The sequence below is a fragment of the Perognathus longimembris genome, chromosome 6, assembly GCF_023159225.1.
Source record: "Perognathus longimembris pacificus isolate PPM17 chromosome 6, ASM2315922v1, whole genome shotgun sequence".
Taxonomy (NCBI): Eukaryota; Metazoa; Chordata; class Mammalia; order Rodentia; family Heteromyidae; genus Perognathus; species Perognathus longimembris.
In genome coordinates, this window is record NC_063166.1 from 57,264,037 (window position 1) to 57,279,690 (window position 15,654).

A 15,654-nucleotide genomic window follows, 5' to 3' on the forward strand; every position below is an offset into this window, starting at 1 on the left:
AAGCATCTCTTACTTTCCATTCAACTAAATATAACAGCTTATTAGGAGAAAAAAGATGAATTGTCATGTTGGCTGCTCCACAAGATCATGCACACATCTATCACATGGGCTGTAGAGGGTTCACCGTTCCTGGTTGCCCTTTCCTTTTCTTTTTCTCTGGAAAAGTAACCTGGGATTCTCAGCTCTATGGATCCCAATAGTCCTTCCTGAATATATATATATATATATATATGGCTTTGAAAAGGCCCAAATGGAGTCTGGATAGAGAATCAGCATTTCTAGACTAATGGATTTATCTGGGCAGTGTTGTCCCTAAAACTTGTTTGCAACAAGAGGGAGCATAAAGTACCTAGTAACTTTTCATTAAGAAAACAGTTGAGGCCATACTTAAGCCTTGCCAGTGTTTTGTAACATCACATTTGCAATTCTTACTACTCTAATAGTTTAGTCTTTGTCATTGAGTTTTCCAGTGATCTTTCCTGCTTTTGGGGGAAAATGCTAGCCATAGGGAGTTTTAAGTTTGTTTGAGGTATGACCTAAGTACCTTTAGGGTGAAGACTGTCTGTCTTAAAGCCATAAAACCTATAAATGACACATTAATTCCCATAGAGAAATCCATGGTGGGGATAAATGTTGAACTATATAGCATTGAGATGCCTCAGTCTCCTTTCTCTCTCTCTCTCTCTCTCTCTCTCTCTCTCTCTCTCTCTCTCTCTCTCTCTCCCTCCCTCCCTCCCTCCCTCCCTCCCTCCCTCCCTCCCTCCCTCCCTCCCCTAAGTGGATCTACTGCTCTTTGCCAGAGAGTCTGGTGGTCAGTTCTGAAGAGAGGGTCTCTGGATTAGAAGGCTTAATTTCCCAGTGAGTCAATTAGACAACACAGACCTAATCAGAAATGTGAATTGGGGACATGCAATGATTTTTCTACATCACCTCCAAATAGTTTCCATTTCTGGAGCATCTAAAGCCCTGCCCTGCTTCCCATCTACCTCTCACTTCAGAACTCAGTGCTTTGCCTCCACTGTCTCCACAATCCTCTGGCAATGTCCTTTGTGATAGCTGGGATGTCTATATCTATGTCTTTTCTAGGAAGCAACTGGTTTGTATTTCCTAATCATTCATCGCCTTGTGTAGTGTTTTTACACACAGTAGCAGGAATCGATGTATTCTAATTAAGTTGTGTTCTCTGAGACATTTATCAGTCAGTATGGAACTGATATTAACAAGCAAAACAACTCTGGTCAAGGAAAACAGAGTAATTGTTCCAGGTATGCTAAGGAACTTTCTGCCACATAAAGGAATAAGCATTTAGTGCACAGCAGGAGAGTAAGGAAAAGCTGTTTCTGTACATGTAAATGAGAAGAATCAGAGAAAAATTTAGAAGTAAGTATATAAAAAGCAGATAGGTAGGAAGTAGACTGCCCAGGGAGTGAGCCTCCCTCGGCCATCAAGGGGACCTTTTTGGGGGTGGGGGAAAGAACAGAAATTGGTACAAGCAACATTCAAAATTAGGAGTCTAGTTGGGCATTGGTGGCTCACACCAATAACCCTAGCTAGGTAAGAGGCTGAGATCTGACAATCATGAGTCAAAGCCAGCCCAGGCAGGAAAATTAAACTATCCAAAGTTGAAAGAAAAGCTGTGGCTCAAGTGATAGAGGGCTCTCCTTGAGTTACAAAGCTGAGGGATAGCATCCAAACCCAGAGTTCAAGGCCCAGGGCAGGTGCAAAATAAATAAATAATAGGAGTCTGTTAGTGGAACACAAATTGGTTGTGAATATTCTCAAGTGCATGAGTTTGAGGACACTGTTAACTAGCCTGGTAACCTTGGGTAAACCAAATATTAACTTCCCGAGTACTGACTGAATTATTTATGATACTGGAAAAATGATACTGGCTTTGTGTATTTCATGAGGGTGTTTGGAGGGTCAAATCAGGTCAACTTTTATTTATAAAGCATATAAGGATATTTTGGTATGGATTTGTAACTTCAGGCAGCCTTTATCTCACCATTGCTCTGTGCTTTTCCCAATCCCATTTTAATAAAACATAATTATCTCTCTCCTAGGAACTTTCCTTTCTCATATTTCTTCTTACCAAACTATTTTTTGTTGGTCCTTTATATCTGAGGATAACTGAATGGTGTCTTCTCCTGAATGAATTTCTGCTGTTGAAAGCATCAAGAGGAAATGTCTGCCTGAGTACTTTAAGGTTATACTGTGCTTTGTCTAGTCTATGCATAAGCCAGACTGGTCTTTCCCCTCAGGTACCACATTTAATCACTTTTAGGATGCACTACTTTGTTCTATTCATCTCTTTCAATGACTCTGAAATCAGAGACCTTATAATTTTCATTATGTCATACTTTAATTAGTAGTGTTTTCTTTCAGTGGTTTATAGAAGAGTAGTGCATCTTACAATCAAGGGAGTTGCATCAAGAGTCATGACTATTTTAATGAAGATAAAATGACCAGGAGCAAGAACTATTAAGGAATGAAAAAGAAAATTGAGCTAAGATTTCCACTGCCATAAGATTAGGAAACTAGAATCAGCTGCCAAGAAATACCTGAATATTTGGATTTTGCCCATTGATATCAGCTTTAGAAAGATCTGGAAAATTTGGTAGGTCAAGGAGAAAGGATCTGGGGCCATCTCTCTGCAATGAAGGATGCCCAGCCTCTTGGGAGAATCGCTGTCTGGGGAATGGTTGATGTGCAGCCTGGTGGTCTGGATGCCCTCCTGGTGATTCTTTGGAGAGAGGAAAGCTGGTTTCTGATGTGGAGTCACTCTCCAGGTTGAGGTTATTCTAAAACAAACAAATATGCAAGTGAGCATTAAGTAGGAGGCACATGATTTAAATTGCCACTCTTAACACTGTGTTGAGGTCAGGAGCAAGGGGAATTCCAGTGCCTGGAGTAAGCTAGCATTGTACCCCAACTCACTTTGTTATCATATGGTTTCATTTCTCTAGCTTTCAAGAGCCAAATTATCAGGAAACTTCTCCCAGTCATCTATGCAGGAATTTTGTAAGTGTTAATGAGTTTTGTACCATTTTCTAAGCACAACAAAGGAGCTATTTTGAAAGAGAATAGTTGTTCATTTTAAACTTGAACCAAATTATAGTTTCCTCCTTACAGCTTCAACCAATTAGCCATCTTGGATTTTGTTACAGTCTTAGCTTTCATTTGCTTTTTTTCCAATGTGGGTCATGAGGAGAAAAACAGGACAAAGCTAGGAAAAACTTAAGGCAAACTGTTGATTATCCACACACACATTTGTCTCTCCATCTTTCAACTCATTTATCTATCTGTCTACTCACCTATCCTTCCTTCTGTCCATGCAACCCATTCTTCTGTCCATGTATTTACTCATATCTGTCCATTCCTCTATCCATCCATTCACCCATCTGCCTACCCCTCTATGTTAATCCATCCATCCATCTGTCCATCTACCCAACCCATGAATGCCAGCCACGTGCTTGGCATAGGAGAGGTATCAATGGATAAGGCAGACATAGGATCTACTCTTTTGGAGTGTACATCTATTTAGTAGAAATAAATAATAGACAAATAAAATCAGATCAGATTAGAGACTAGTAACTGCTAAGAATGAAAGACAAAATGACATAGAAAACATTAGATAGTCAGACAGGGTAATTCTCCCTGAGATAGTAACTTCTAAGACAAAATCTGAATGAGAGAAGAAATGTAATAAACAGTAAGAAGTGCTTGTACAATGGGAATTAACTTAGATATGGAGGAACAGAACAGCCAGGAGGCTTATAGATGGCAAAGAGCCATGTGAGATGATGATGAAGAAATGGAAGTCTGTCCTTAAAAGAGATTAAAGAAAGGCATTAAAAAATGTGTTGCCTTGTGTTCTGGAAATATGGCTTAGTGGCAAGAGTGCTTGCCTCATATACATGAAACCCTGGGTTCGATTCTCCAGCACCACATATATAGAAAACGGCCAGAAGTGGCACTGTGGCTCAAGTTGTAGAGTGCTAGCCTTGAGCAAAAAGAGGCCAAGGACAGTGCTCAGGCCCTGAGTCCAAGGCCCAGGACTGACCAAAAAAAAAAAAAAAAAAAAAAAAGGAAAAAAAGAAAAATGTGTTGCCTTGATTTCCTACAGCATTAAATCGATGTTTTTTTTTAAGCTAGTGAAAAATACCTCTATTTCTTGTCATTGACACAATTTTTCCTAGTGTTTAAAGTGTAGAAGCTGTTTGACTTCTTCCTGAAAGCACCCTTTTTCCTCTGCATGCTCTTCCTGCTCTCCTTGGATCTCTCAGTGGAGGCATCTACCATTTCTTCAGGATGGCCATTTTCATGTTTACTGGTAGAAAAGAATGTGGAGATAGAATTTCACCAGCATTTGTGTCAGTGGTTAATGCTCTTGTTATTCTTGGGCACATTTTGGGATCTGGGAGTTATATTCCAGCACACTGTCCACATAGACTCCCTGCCACACAGCCGTGCCTTCAACCCAGCCAAATGGTCACATCTGCTATCAAAACACTCCTGGCTCTGGGTGCCCAAGGTCAAGAACAGCTCAAAGATGAAACACAGACAGTTCACCTTATAAATGCTTTGAAGAGGCCAAAAGAACTCGCCAGAGATCATGTCTGCCTCCTCTTTAAAACATGCAATGACAAGGGAAAACTGGCCACTTTTCATGTTTTTGCTTGCCTTTCCATTTTGCTCAGGAGATGTAGCCAGAGGCAGTGTCTTTGTTCACCTTTCCAGCCACCTCTGCCATGGTTTTGTGTCTTGGCACATCCTTGCAGAGGGTGTTTCCCTGGCATTCAGAGGCATTGCTCAATGCAACAAGGCCAAATACATCATTCCTATACTCTGAGTCCAGCAGATGTCGATAGATAAGTAGATAGAAAGAGAATGCTACATCTTTCTTCAGCGTAAGTCCTCTCTGTCATCTATATTCCCTACCGGGAAGATAAATAGATGCTGTTGTTTTCCTGCGTTCATCCTGGATATCCAATCTTGAAAGCCTCTTCAACAATGTCCTAAAGGATTCTTCTGAAGAATTTCTTGCTCAGCACTCACAAATCCAAATCCAAGAAGGTGCCTGGTATTTGTTTCCCAAATTCTTGGGGGATTTCTGTAACTTAAACCTTAACATCATTGTAGCAAATAAGACATACTCTTAGTTGAGTTCCTTTCTCCTAAATGTAGTATTCTTTCTATTACTAAATCTTATATTTAAAAGAAGTAGAAAATGACTTTTTTTGCTGCCGTTTAATACTTTGCTTAAACATCTGAATAAACAGGGATTGAATCTGATTTCTTAATCAGACTCCATTTATTTTCCTGCTAGAATGCTCACTAGCCTACAGTTACAAATAGACAATCTGAAATTCTTTAGGGCTTAATGAACCTCCATGAAAAGTAGAGAAGATAATGACAGAGCCCCATACCATCTGAGTAGGATGGTCAACAAAAGTTGGTTGTGTTGTGTCTATGTAATAAAAAAAGGAGTGCAGACTTAGGGTATTTGCTGGCCAATTCAGGCCACAAGTGTTTCTGACGGGAATAGTCAGAGGATGGGGGCTTGAGTATGTTTTGGCTTGAGTTATGCACACAATTGCGGCATTGCTTCATCTCTTCCCAAACTACCCTGCCCCCTGACAACAGCCTAGTATTATGAAGGTATTTAGAAGACAAGGAGTAATAAAGAAATACTAATCCCAATTTATGAGTAGCTGGACTATTACTCTTAAACCTCTTTTTGCAACATAATTAACTGGAAATGTTGGCTCCCTGAAATTCCAGGACTCCCAAATTGTTTAGAAACTGGAAATCATGGTGTTTCTACAAAATGAAAATAAAATCTCATTTTCTTCAAGCAATCACTTTTGGGAGCAGCCATTATTTTGCTAATTGTTGGGAAGGAAGACAACAGATAGGACCCACTGACAACACAGGAAAAGTCCTTTCCTCATCTTTTCTTAGAGAACATACTCCCTTATACAACTTTACAGCCATTTATAATTTGTTACTAGCTTATGCCTCTTCTGAGATCTCTGGGAGGGTCCATCCAGCCCTACTGTTTGTGAAATAGGACAAGTGGTGATTTGCAAGATGACAATACTTAGCATAGTTTTCCCAGATATGGATCCATCACCCATTTCCACATCTTGATTTTCCTCCTCATTCATTTGTGGGCATCCTCACTTTGTCCTGCAACTTGGATGGCCAACAAACCTTTCTCTCAAGTGGCACTATGTCACTTGAGCCACTCCTTCAGATCCCTTTTGCCTCAGCTATTTTCTATGTAGGATCTTGCCTTATGCCTGGTCTGTGATCTTCCTACCTATACTTCCCTGTGGCACTAAGAATGACAAGTGTGTGCCACTGTGCCTAGTCATTGGGTTTCCCTGATAGCTGGGATAACAGATATATGGTACCCAGACATTGGTTGAGATGCAATCTCATGAACTTTTATGTCTGGGGTGGCTTCAAACTGCAGACTCCCAATCTCTACATCCCAAGTAGCTAGGATTATAGACTTCAGCCACCACAGGCAGCCATTTATGCCCTTGTTAGGCCAAGTACATCAGTGGTCTGGGATTATCCAACTGTACATTGTGGCTGTCCTTGTGACCAAGGTGGATTACCACAACCACATCAAGGGTCAGAGTGGTCAGGATGGCCAGAGTTGCCAGCTTGTACTTGTCACAGGGATAGGGACTTGGTGGAGAAAGAGGCCTGTTGGATATCTAAGTTGCAAGACAAATTAGTTTGGCCACATAGAATGGGGAAAAATCAAGGTGTAGAAATGAGTGATGGATCCATATTTGGGAAAACTATGCTAAGTATCCTCATTCCAGCCTGCAAATAGCCACTTACCCTATTCTGAAAGTATCTAAGGCTGGCATAAAAGCAGGGCTGGTTTGACTCTTCCAGAGATTTCAGAAGAGGCATAAGCTAGTAACAGATTATAGCTGGCTAGGACAGTATAAGTCTTTTTTCTTTTTAAAACTGTCATGACTTTTCCCAGATTAACACAACCATGCAGACTTCTTGGAGGCAGACTGGATGGCAAATTCCTGCAGGGCATAGGAAAGTCTGTATCTGCAATCTCTGAACATCACATCCCCCAATTCCATGAGCTCACAGGGTACCCAATAAGTACTAGTTGATGATAATGATGGCTATGGGCCTTGTTAGACTTTGTTTTAATTAGGCTCAGGCTATAGGCCTCATTACCTCTAATGTGGCTTTTATGTGGGACTCTAACGAAAAAAATCAGACATCTTCTACTGAAGATATTAAAGAAGATATTATTAGCAATGCATTCAGTCTCATAGTCTTTGAACAACAAACAGCAGAGATTATAATTAACATCACTGCAGTCTCTCTCCTTGAAACATATTAACAATATAGTTAATTAGCAATATGTCCTCATTTGGAGCTGGACATCTGCACATTATTATCAACAATGCTTGTTTCCCCGCTCCAGATTAAAAGAATCCATACTGCACCAAGGCATGTGGCTGTTCTTCTGTTTTAAAACAGTCAGTTTTCTTCTACCCATGATAAACATCCTGGGTGTGTGTTGGGGGTGTGGGGAGGTATAGGCTTTATCTGTGTTGGGCATCAATTTTGTCTAGAAAACTTCCACACATCTAAAAATAAGTTCAAGAATGCCACTGGTGGGATTTCAAAGGGAAGAGCAAAAGTTCCTCATTTGGGGGATAAAAGAAGACAGGGCACATTGATTGTCTTTATACATGATTTAGGAGCAAGAACTAGGAGGAGAAAAGCAGAAGAATGAAGTTTTGATATTTAAGAAAAAATCAGTTCTTTCCAGGGGACATGCTTGTTCTTAGTGCTCAAGACTAAGGCTGAAATTCAGCCTGTTTAGCGAGGCTGGCCATGTGTGCTCACTGCGTATGTGTGACAGCAATCACATCCCTTCTTTCTGCAAGAACACAGCACCAATCAATGGCACTGCTTTACGGTAAGCACAAACATGAAGTGCCCTATTAGCGACTATTTCTGACAGGGAGGAAATGGACAGACATGTGCTTCAATCATTATTTAGGGACCTCAAAGATACCCCTAGGAGCTGGTGGCATAGGCACATCATGTTTCAAGAATGCAGGAGTGTCTCAGTCTTGGTTGGGAATCAACTGGAGCTTCTGGCTGAAAGTCTGACTAATAGCTGAAGAATTTCTCACTACTGATGGCAGAATGTGCCATGAGGATGTTTACTTTAGGGCATGGGAGTGACCTTGCTTATGATCTTAGGCGATGCTTTAGAGGAGATAAAGGATGGTCAATGTATTACACTTGGACAGAGTGCTGGCTTTGTGGGGGTAGAGGCCATGCACCCCTGCACTGCTTTCCCAATGAAGGCTCTTGGATCCAACTGACAAAGTAGAAGTCAACATTCTCTGTGCTTCTTTGAGTACTTTTATAAACCACTTTCATCTTAAATGCTGTGGATTATTAGTGATTCTTCAAACTGCACATTTCTCGGATACCAGCAAAGAAAACGAAGAGGAGTAGCTTTCCAGGAGCTATTTCCTCTTTGTTCATTTACGCTAAAGAATGAAGTTAAATCAAACTCAAATTATTCTATCAAGTCTGAAATAACACATAAGAACTATTTTTGCAAGGCTGGAGAACCAAGCTGACCTCACAAATCATCCCCTATCATTTAATATCCCAACACACAGAAGATAGAGAAATTGTATTTTCCAGATTTCTTCTGGAACTTGTCTAAAAGGAACACTTAAAAAAATCCCTTCAAGTGTGAGGTCAGCCTTCATAGGAAGAAATGAGATGGCGCTGTCTCTGGATATTCACGTGAGAAGCCAGAGCTAGCTTGCCAAGGGCTGTAATGGGCAGGCAAAGGTGGCCACCAGAGGGCTTCAGTCCTTGCTCTTCAGCCACATTGGAACTCAGCATCACTTGAAAATCAAACTCGGAGTAAATAGTTTAGTAAGTATGGTTGGGTAGTGTGAGTCTTCAAGTTGTGCTTTCTCTACTCTGGCAAGAAAAACAGAGTAGTGATTACTGAGGTCTCATTTTTCAGGATTCAGTTTAAAGAGACGCCAAATCATCAATGTGTTTGCTAGGACCACTGATCCATGTCTTCCCTTGTCCAGAAGAAGAGGGTGTCCAACAGCATAACTCAGGCAGGGATTCTGTTTCTCTCACATGAAATGAAGGGCAGGAGACCCATGGCTCATGCTAAGGCTGATGTTCAGCAATTGGGGGAGAGATCAAGAGGTCAAAGAGAATGAGCAGTTGTGTGGAGTAAGTCTTGGGACCCTCACCAAATTATTATTCACAATAAGGAAATTGATTCTTCTCACTTATCTGAAGTTAAAATCTTCTTATTGAGACCTTTCAGAAATTGCTCTATCTCAAGTACCTCTAAAATTTAAGGCTCTAAAGGAATTTAACCCTAACCTTGGGAATTTAGAAAAGGACTCATGGTATTGTGGAAGGGGAATTATAAGGCCTGAGTCTGAATCCAAGCACTGCCTCTACCTGGTTTTGCAAGTTTGGATAAATTACTGTAGCTTTTCTAAAATGGCATGAGAGCATGACCATGGATTCTTCTTCTCTAGATATCTCCATGTCTTGTCTCACCCAGATCTTTGAGCTTGTCCATGCTACCTACTGTGGCTAAAAGAACAACAATTAGCACAAACTTGAAAAATGATTGTGCTTTAGGTTTGCCTAGTTTTGTCTTTCTTTGAAGCCTGGTGGGTGGTAAGAGACATGTGTATTGGGCACCTATATCTCTGACCAACCAGCCTATGTCCTATGTGAGTACAGCCACTCCTACAGTGGAGATCACCTGGACCACTCAATGCTAGCTCAGCCAATTCAGACTAGCAGATACATGACATGAGTTACTTTTTATTGTTTTAAAAGTGATGTACAGAGGAGTTGTAGTTACCTATGTCAGGTATGAGTACATTCATTTTTAAACAGTGTCACCTCTTCCCTCATTTTTCTCCTAGTTTTTCCATTCCCAGGCCCCTTCCCCTACAAGTTGTATAGTTCATTTTCTTTTTCTTTTCTTTTTTTTTTTTTTTTTGCCCAGTCCTGGGGCTTGGACTCAGGGCCTGAACACTGTCCCTGGCTTCTTTTTGCTCAAGGCTAGCACTCTGCCACTTGAGCCACAGCGCCACTTCTGGCCATTTTCTGTATATGTGGTGCTGGGGAATCGAACCCAGGGCCTCATGTATATGAGGCAGGCACTCTTGCCACTAGGCCATATCCCCAGCCCTGTATAGTTCATTTTCAATATAGTGTCTAGTGAGTATCACTGCTGCATTTGTTCACCATTTTCCCACCACTTCTATGTTCCCCATACTCTTCCCAAAATAGATAAACTTACACACAAGACAAAAGGTACAGAAATAAAAAACAGCAACAAAGGAGAGGGAAAAAAGCAAAATAACAAAAACCCTATTGTTTCTATTTCTTGGAGTTCATTTTGATACGCACCATTTTATATGATCATATGCACATATCTATTGAGCCTTTGTGATCTTTTCTTAGGAATATCCTCCTTTGGTCTCACTGTGAATGTCTAGAGCCCTGGGATTGCATCAGCCCGAAGAATTCTGCATGGTAAAGGACATAGCTAGCAAGATAAGTAGCCCACAGAATGGGAGGAGATTTTTATTTTACTATCTATGCATTAGACAAGGGATTCATATTTAAAATATACTCAAAGTTCCAAAAATTAACCTCCCCCCCAAAAAATAAGCCCTAAAAAAAAACAACCTGCTTCATAAATGGGCTAATTCTTAAATAGATACTTCTCAGAAGAAGTAAGAAGGGCAAATAGACACATGAAGAGATGTTCAGTATTTCTGGACATAAAAGCAACTCAAATCAAAACAACACTGAGATTCTACCTCACCCATTAGAATGCCCATTATTAAGAAAACTTAAAATAACAGATGCTGGCAGGGATGTTGCCAAAAGGGAACAGTACTGTACTGTTGGTGGGAATGTTAACTTGTTCAACCACTCTGGAAAGCAGTATGGAAGTTCCTTAAAAGACTACACATAGACCTACCCTATAACTCAGAAATCTCACTCCTGGGCATTTATCCAACAGATCACAAATCAGGTCATGCTAAAGCTAGCAGCATGACCATGTTCATTGCACTATTGTTTACCATACATAAGATATAGAATCAACCCAGATGCCTCTTCACAGATGAGTGGATCAAGAAAATGTGGTAAATATACACAATGGAATTCTATGCTGACATCAGAAAGAATGTTATCACCCCATTGGTAAAGAAATGGAAAGACTTGGGAAAAAACATATTACACAAAGAAAGCCAGACCCGAAGAAATATAGGTAGCACGTTTTTCCTCATTTTTTGTAACTAGAATGTGACTATAAGTCTACAAGTAAACATACTGGATGGTAAAAGATCTTAGTTATTTCTTCTGTAAGATGATCATGGTGAGGGTAGGATGGAAATTGCTGGAAATGTCTGTCTTTTCAGTTCTGATATTCTTAGAAAGGAATCCTCAAGAGGCACTCGTTCTGGAGAAGTTCTGGAGAAATCATCTCACAGCTGTCTATATATAAGAAGGTAGATATCTATATATCTATATATCTATATCTATATCTATCTATCTATCTATCTATCTATCTCATTGCAAACATCAAATCTGGTTAGAGTGGTTAAAAACAAATATGATGGTTATAAATGAATAATATATAGATACTCTCTTAAAAGAGAGCAATTTCTCCTTTCTCCCATCTTTCTCCCTGCTAACTCAAAGCAGGTAAAATGTGTTGGAAAAATTCCATCTCAGTTCCTGCTACTTCCTTCACTTAAATGTGCTTCTTTGTTAACAGCTAAACTGCCAATCTTTCAAAGATTCAGAGTCAGGCTTAACAATTCTTCCTTGCACTTTCACGATGCACCTGTACAGCTCTGTGGGCTGCCAGAAACTAGTAATGCTCATTTATTAGGGAACCCCCTCCTGACACCATAAAAACAATTACACAGCCAGACCATATATGGCCTGAGGTGAGGAGAAAGCTATAAGCTATCAGGACTGGGTCCCTTTCTCACCTGCCTATCCACATTGTTCTGATTTGGACTGCCATTCTGTTCCCTTCCAGGGAAATATTTTGATCCCTGCCTGGAGCGAACTGACAACCGATGTAGTTGTGGGCTGTTGAGTTAGCGTGGTCAGCTTTCTAAATGGCTTGGATATTTGGTATATTTGTGGATTCACTCAACAAACACTTCTTGGGTATCCGTTAGGTACTGAATATGGTGCTGAAGTAAGATAGTCCCAACAACACACAGCTTGTTATGAAAAGTTATCCCAAACTTGGAAATGAAGAAAAAAGATGACTGGAAATTTATCAGTTCATGCTGTGGCACAGTATGACATGACTGCCCAAGAGTGTTTCATTTTCTAAGAGAAAAAAATCCTTTAATTACCACTTAGTATTAATTAGAACCAAGATTAAAAATTACATACTAACTTGAGGATTTTTCATCCTGTAGAAATGAAAATGTTTGGGTCTAGGAGAAATAATAACTCAAAGCCCTCTAAAAAGTTAACCACTTTTGTTTGTGTCTAAAACCTGTTTTATCGTGTCTCAACCAGCTTTAAAATTACCTGTTAATACATATTTGTTATATTAGTGTGAGAGTCATGTTTTTAATATTATGAAAAATGTATCTGGACAGATTTTCTTTTTGCTTCAAGTAATTCTGAGGAAATGAAGAAATGCTTATGCATATCTAAGATATAAGGTAGAAAAGGAGAAAATTTGAAGGACTAGACATTTTAAAAATAGGTAGTTACCTCTGATAGTGTCAGTTAAACCCCTAATAGTGACCTTACGATTCATTATTCATAAGAAAGAGTAGGTCTGGTGAACAAAAACAGAATATACAATAAAGATGAAATAAAACAGATGACTAAGCCATGAGGAAAGAAGGCAAAAAATGAAATGTCACATAGCGCTTCATGCAAACATGACAGAAACTATTCAGTGAGCCAGAGCACAGAGAACAGAGAAAGGAGGTCACAAAGAGCTAAGCCCCAAACATGAGTTTGCTTTGGATATTAGCATTTGGAATCATCACATTCCAACTCGAGTCTGCCAAACACATGGAATGAATTTTAAGTGACAGGAGCCAAAATGACCACCAACAGTAGAATATATAAGTAAAATGTGTCCATAGAGAAAATATGCATAAAACGAATCACTTATAGAGCAAAGACAATAAACAAACTCTAACCACATCTAATGACACTGGTGAGTTTTTAAACAAAGGAAATTAAATACAAAAGACTTAAAGGCAGGCAAAAAGAATTAATATTGGTAGAAGTCAGGGCACTGATGAGCTGGGAATACTAGCAAAAGGAAGGGAGTCCTCAGGGATTTCTAGGGGCACTAGACACCCTTGATTTCTTGATCTGAGAGCTAGTTTCTTAAATGTGTTTTCTTTGTACAAATTCATTGGGCTGACCACCTGCGTGTATGCTACTTACATGTAGAGTTTGCATAACTACCAGTACACAAGAGAAAATAGAAAGGGAATCAGAGAGAAATGGCTGCAAAGCCCTAGATATGTCTTACAGAGTCATTTTCTAAATAGTCAAGGGTGCAGGGAAATATAGTGTTTGGAAAAAGAGGGCTTCAGCTGAGGATGTAGCTCAGTGGTAGAAGTTTCTATTTAGCATGTATGTGGCTCTGCACTTGATCCTACAACTAACTAAACAAATAACTAAATAGATAAATAAATAAGAAGCTTCATGTAAGATAGTATTTCCTGGTGACTCACCTATCAAATGGGCAGAATCTTGGGGGTAGAAAGTACTTTTTTCTCACTCTCAGTTATTCTCTCACTCTCATTAGTCTTTTCTAATTCTCTCTCTCTCTCTCTCTCGATATCTCTCCCTCTCCGTGTGTGTGTGTGTGTGTGTGTGTGTGTGTGTGTGTGTGTGTGTGTGTGTGTGTATGTTGGTCCTGGGCTTTGAATTCAGGGCCTGAGTGCTCTCCCTGAGGTTTTTTGCTCAATATGATCTTCAGATTTTAACCTCTTGAGTAGCTAGATTACAGGTGTGAGCTACTTATTGGTACCCATCTCCTAATACTCTTATATTATTTTCTCTTCAGACCCAGGTATGACTTTCCCTAATGATAACCACACCACCACCTCATTCATCTTTTTCAAATATCTTCTCTGTGCTAGCCTCCTCTGAATACTTTCCATCCATTTTCCCCAACCAATTGTCTCTCCTAACTCCATACTACCTCAGGTGGGTCTGATTATCACCACTTCCACCATACAGCTAAGAAAACTGAAGTATAAAAGCTAATCATTTTATCCATCTCATAAACAATCTGGCAGGTGCTCATACTATATAGAGTCAGGAGGTAGTGAGTGCTGGAGGAAGCTTGCAAGAAGAGTGAATAATTCTTCCAAGAATCCCAGTGTCCAGAAAGTATGCAGATACAGAGGAAGGGCTGAGTAGTCAAAATACAGAGGAAGATACGTCCTTCTATCTATCTGTATCTATCTATGCATCCACCCTTCTATCCATTCACCCATCCATCTATCCCTCTAGTCAAGCGTTCCCTCCAGCAGTCTATTTCCTTTACAGTATCTGTTGCAAACCAAATTTTTTTCCTGTGAGCTGTGTGTGTGTGTGTGTGTGTGTGTGTGTGTGTGTGTGTGTGTGTGTGTGAGTCTTCTGGACTTCAGTTCCTTGGAGTAAGAACTGTTAATTATGTCACTTTTGTACCCTTGGCATTTGGCCTAAACCCTGGTACATATTAGGACCTTACCAAATGCTCTCTGGATAGACAGACCAATGACTAGACGAATGAATCAATAAAGCAGGATTTCAAAGCAAGGTAGTATATGAATGCAATCGACTCACTCTATATCTCTGCAGTCACATTCAGGTGCTAGAATCCACAGTTGAGTGTAGGAGGATAAGGAGAGGCTGTGGGAGAGACCAAAAATTCCTTTCTCTTTCAGTTCCAGGCTTGGACTCTACCTGTGTGATGACTTTCAAGTGCTGGCATATTGTGGCATAGTTGTCTTTTTCAAGAAATAGAATAAACAGCACCTTGCTGCTCCTTTTGCCCAGAGAGAGGATACAGAGTATGTGTTGGGGGCACCAGTGGCTACTGTCACCTATCTGTGGTTGAGTCACATTCCACATCTAGTTAGTGCACTAAGCAACAGCCCTAGTAGGTCAACAAGGAACAGTAAGGACTCTGGAAATAATGAAAGAGAACTCAGAAGGAGATGAGGTGTTTGGCATAGGTGATTTTTTTTGTCTTGAATTTAATTCTGATTCAAATCATTTTCTGAATCTACTTGTCTCTCTTCAAAGCTAAATATGAAGACAGGTGTGGTGGCACAGACCTTTAATTTCAGCTACTGGGGGATGTAAGCAAGTAGATCATGAGTTTGAAGCCTGCTTAGGAAAAGTTTGTAAAACCTCCATCACAAAAACAAAATATACCCTAGTACTTCCAACAAACAAATAAAGTAAAGGGCTAGCTTGTGGCTCAAGTGGTAGAGTACTTACTGAGCCAGCACAAAACCCTGGGATCAATCCACAGTACTACATACACACAAATATATACATATATATATATTC

The 15,654-nt window shown here is 40.0% G+C and overlaps 1 protein-coding gene across 1 annotated transcript in view; it reads right to left on the reverse strand.

Annotated features, from left to right (window-relative positions):
* Window positions 1–15,654, reverse strand: part of Ism1 (isthmin 1) — a 68,243-nt gene that overhangs the window by 24,653 nt on the left and 27,936 nt on the right. The window contains exon 2 of the mRNA XM_048348781.1: window positions 2,562–2,801. Within this exon, the coding sequence (XP_048204738.1) occupies window positions 2,562–2,801 (240 nt within the window). The remainder of the gene's footprint in view (window positions 1–2,561; window positions 2,802–15,654) is intronic.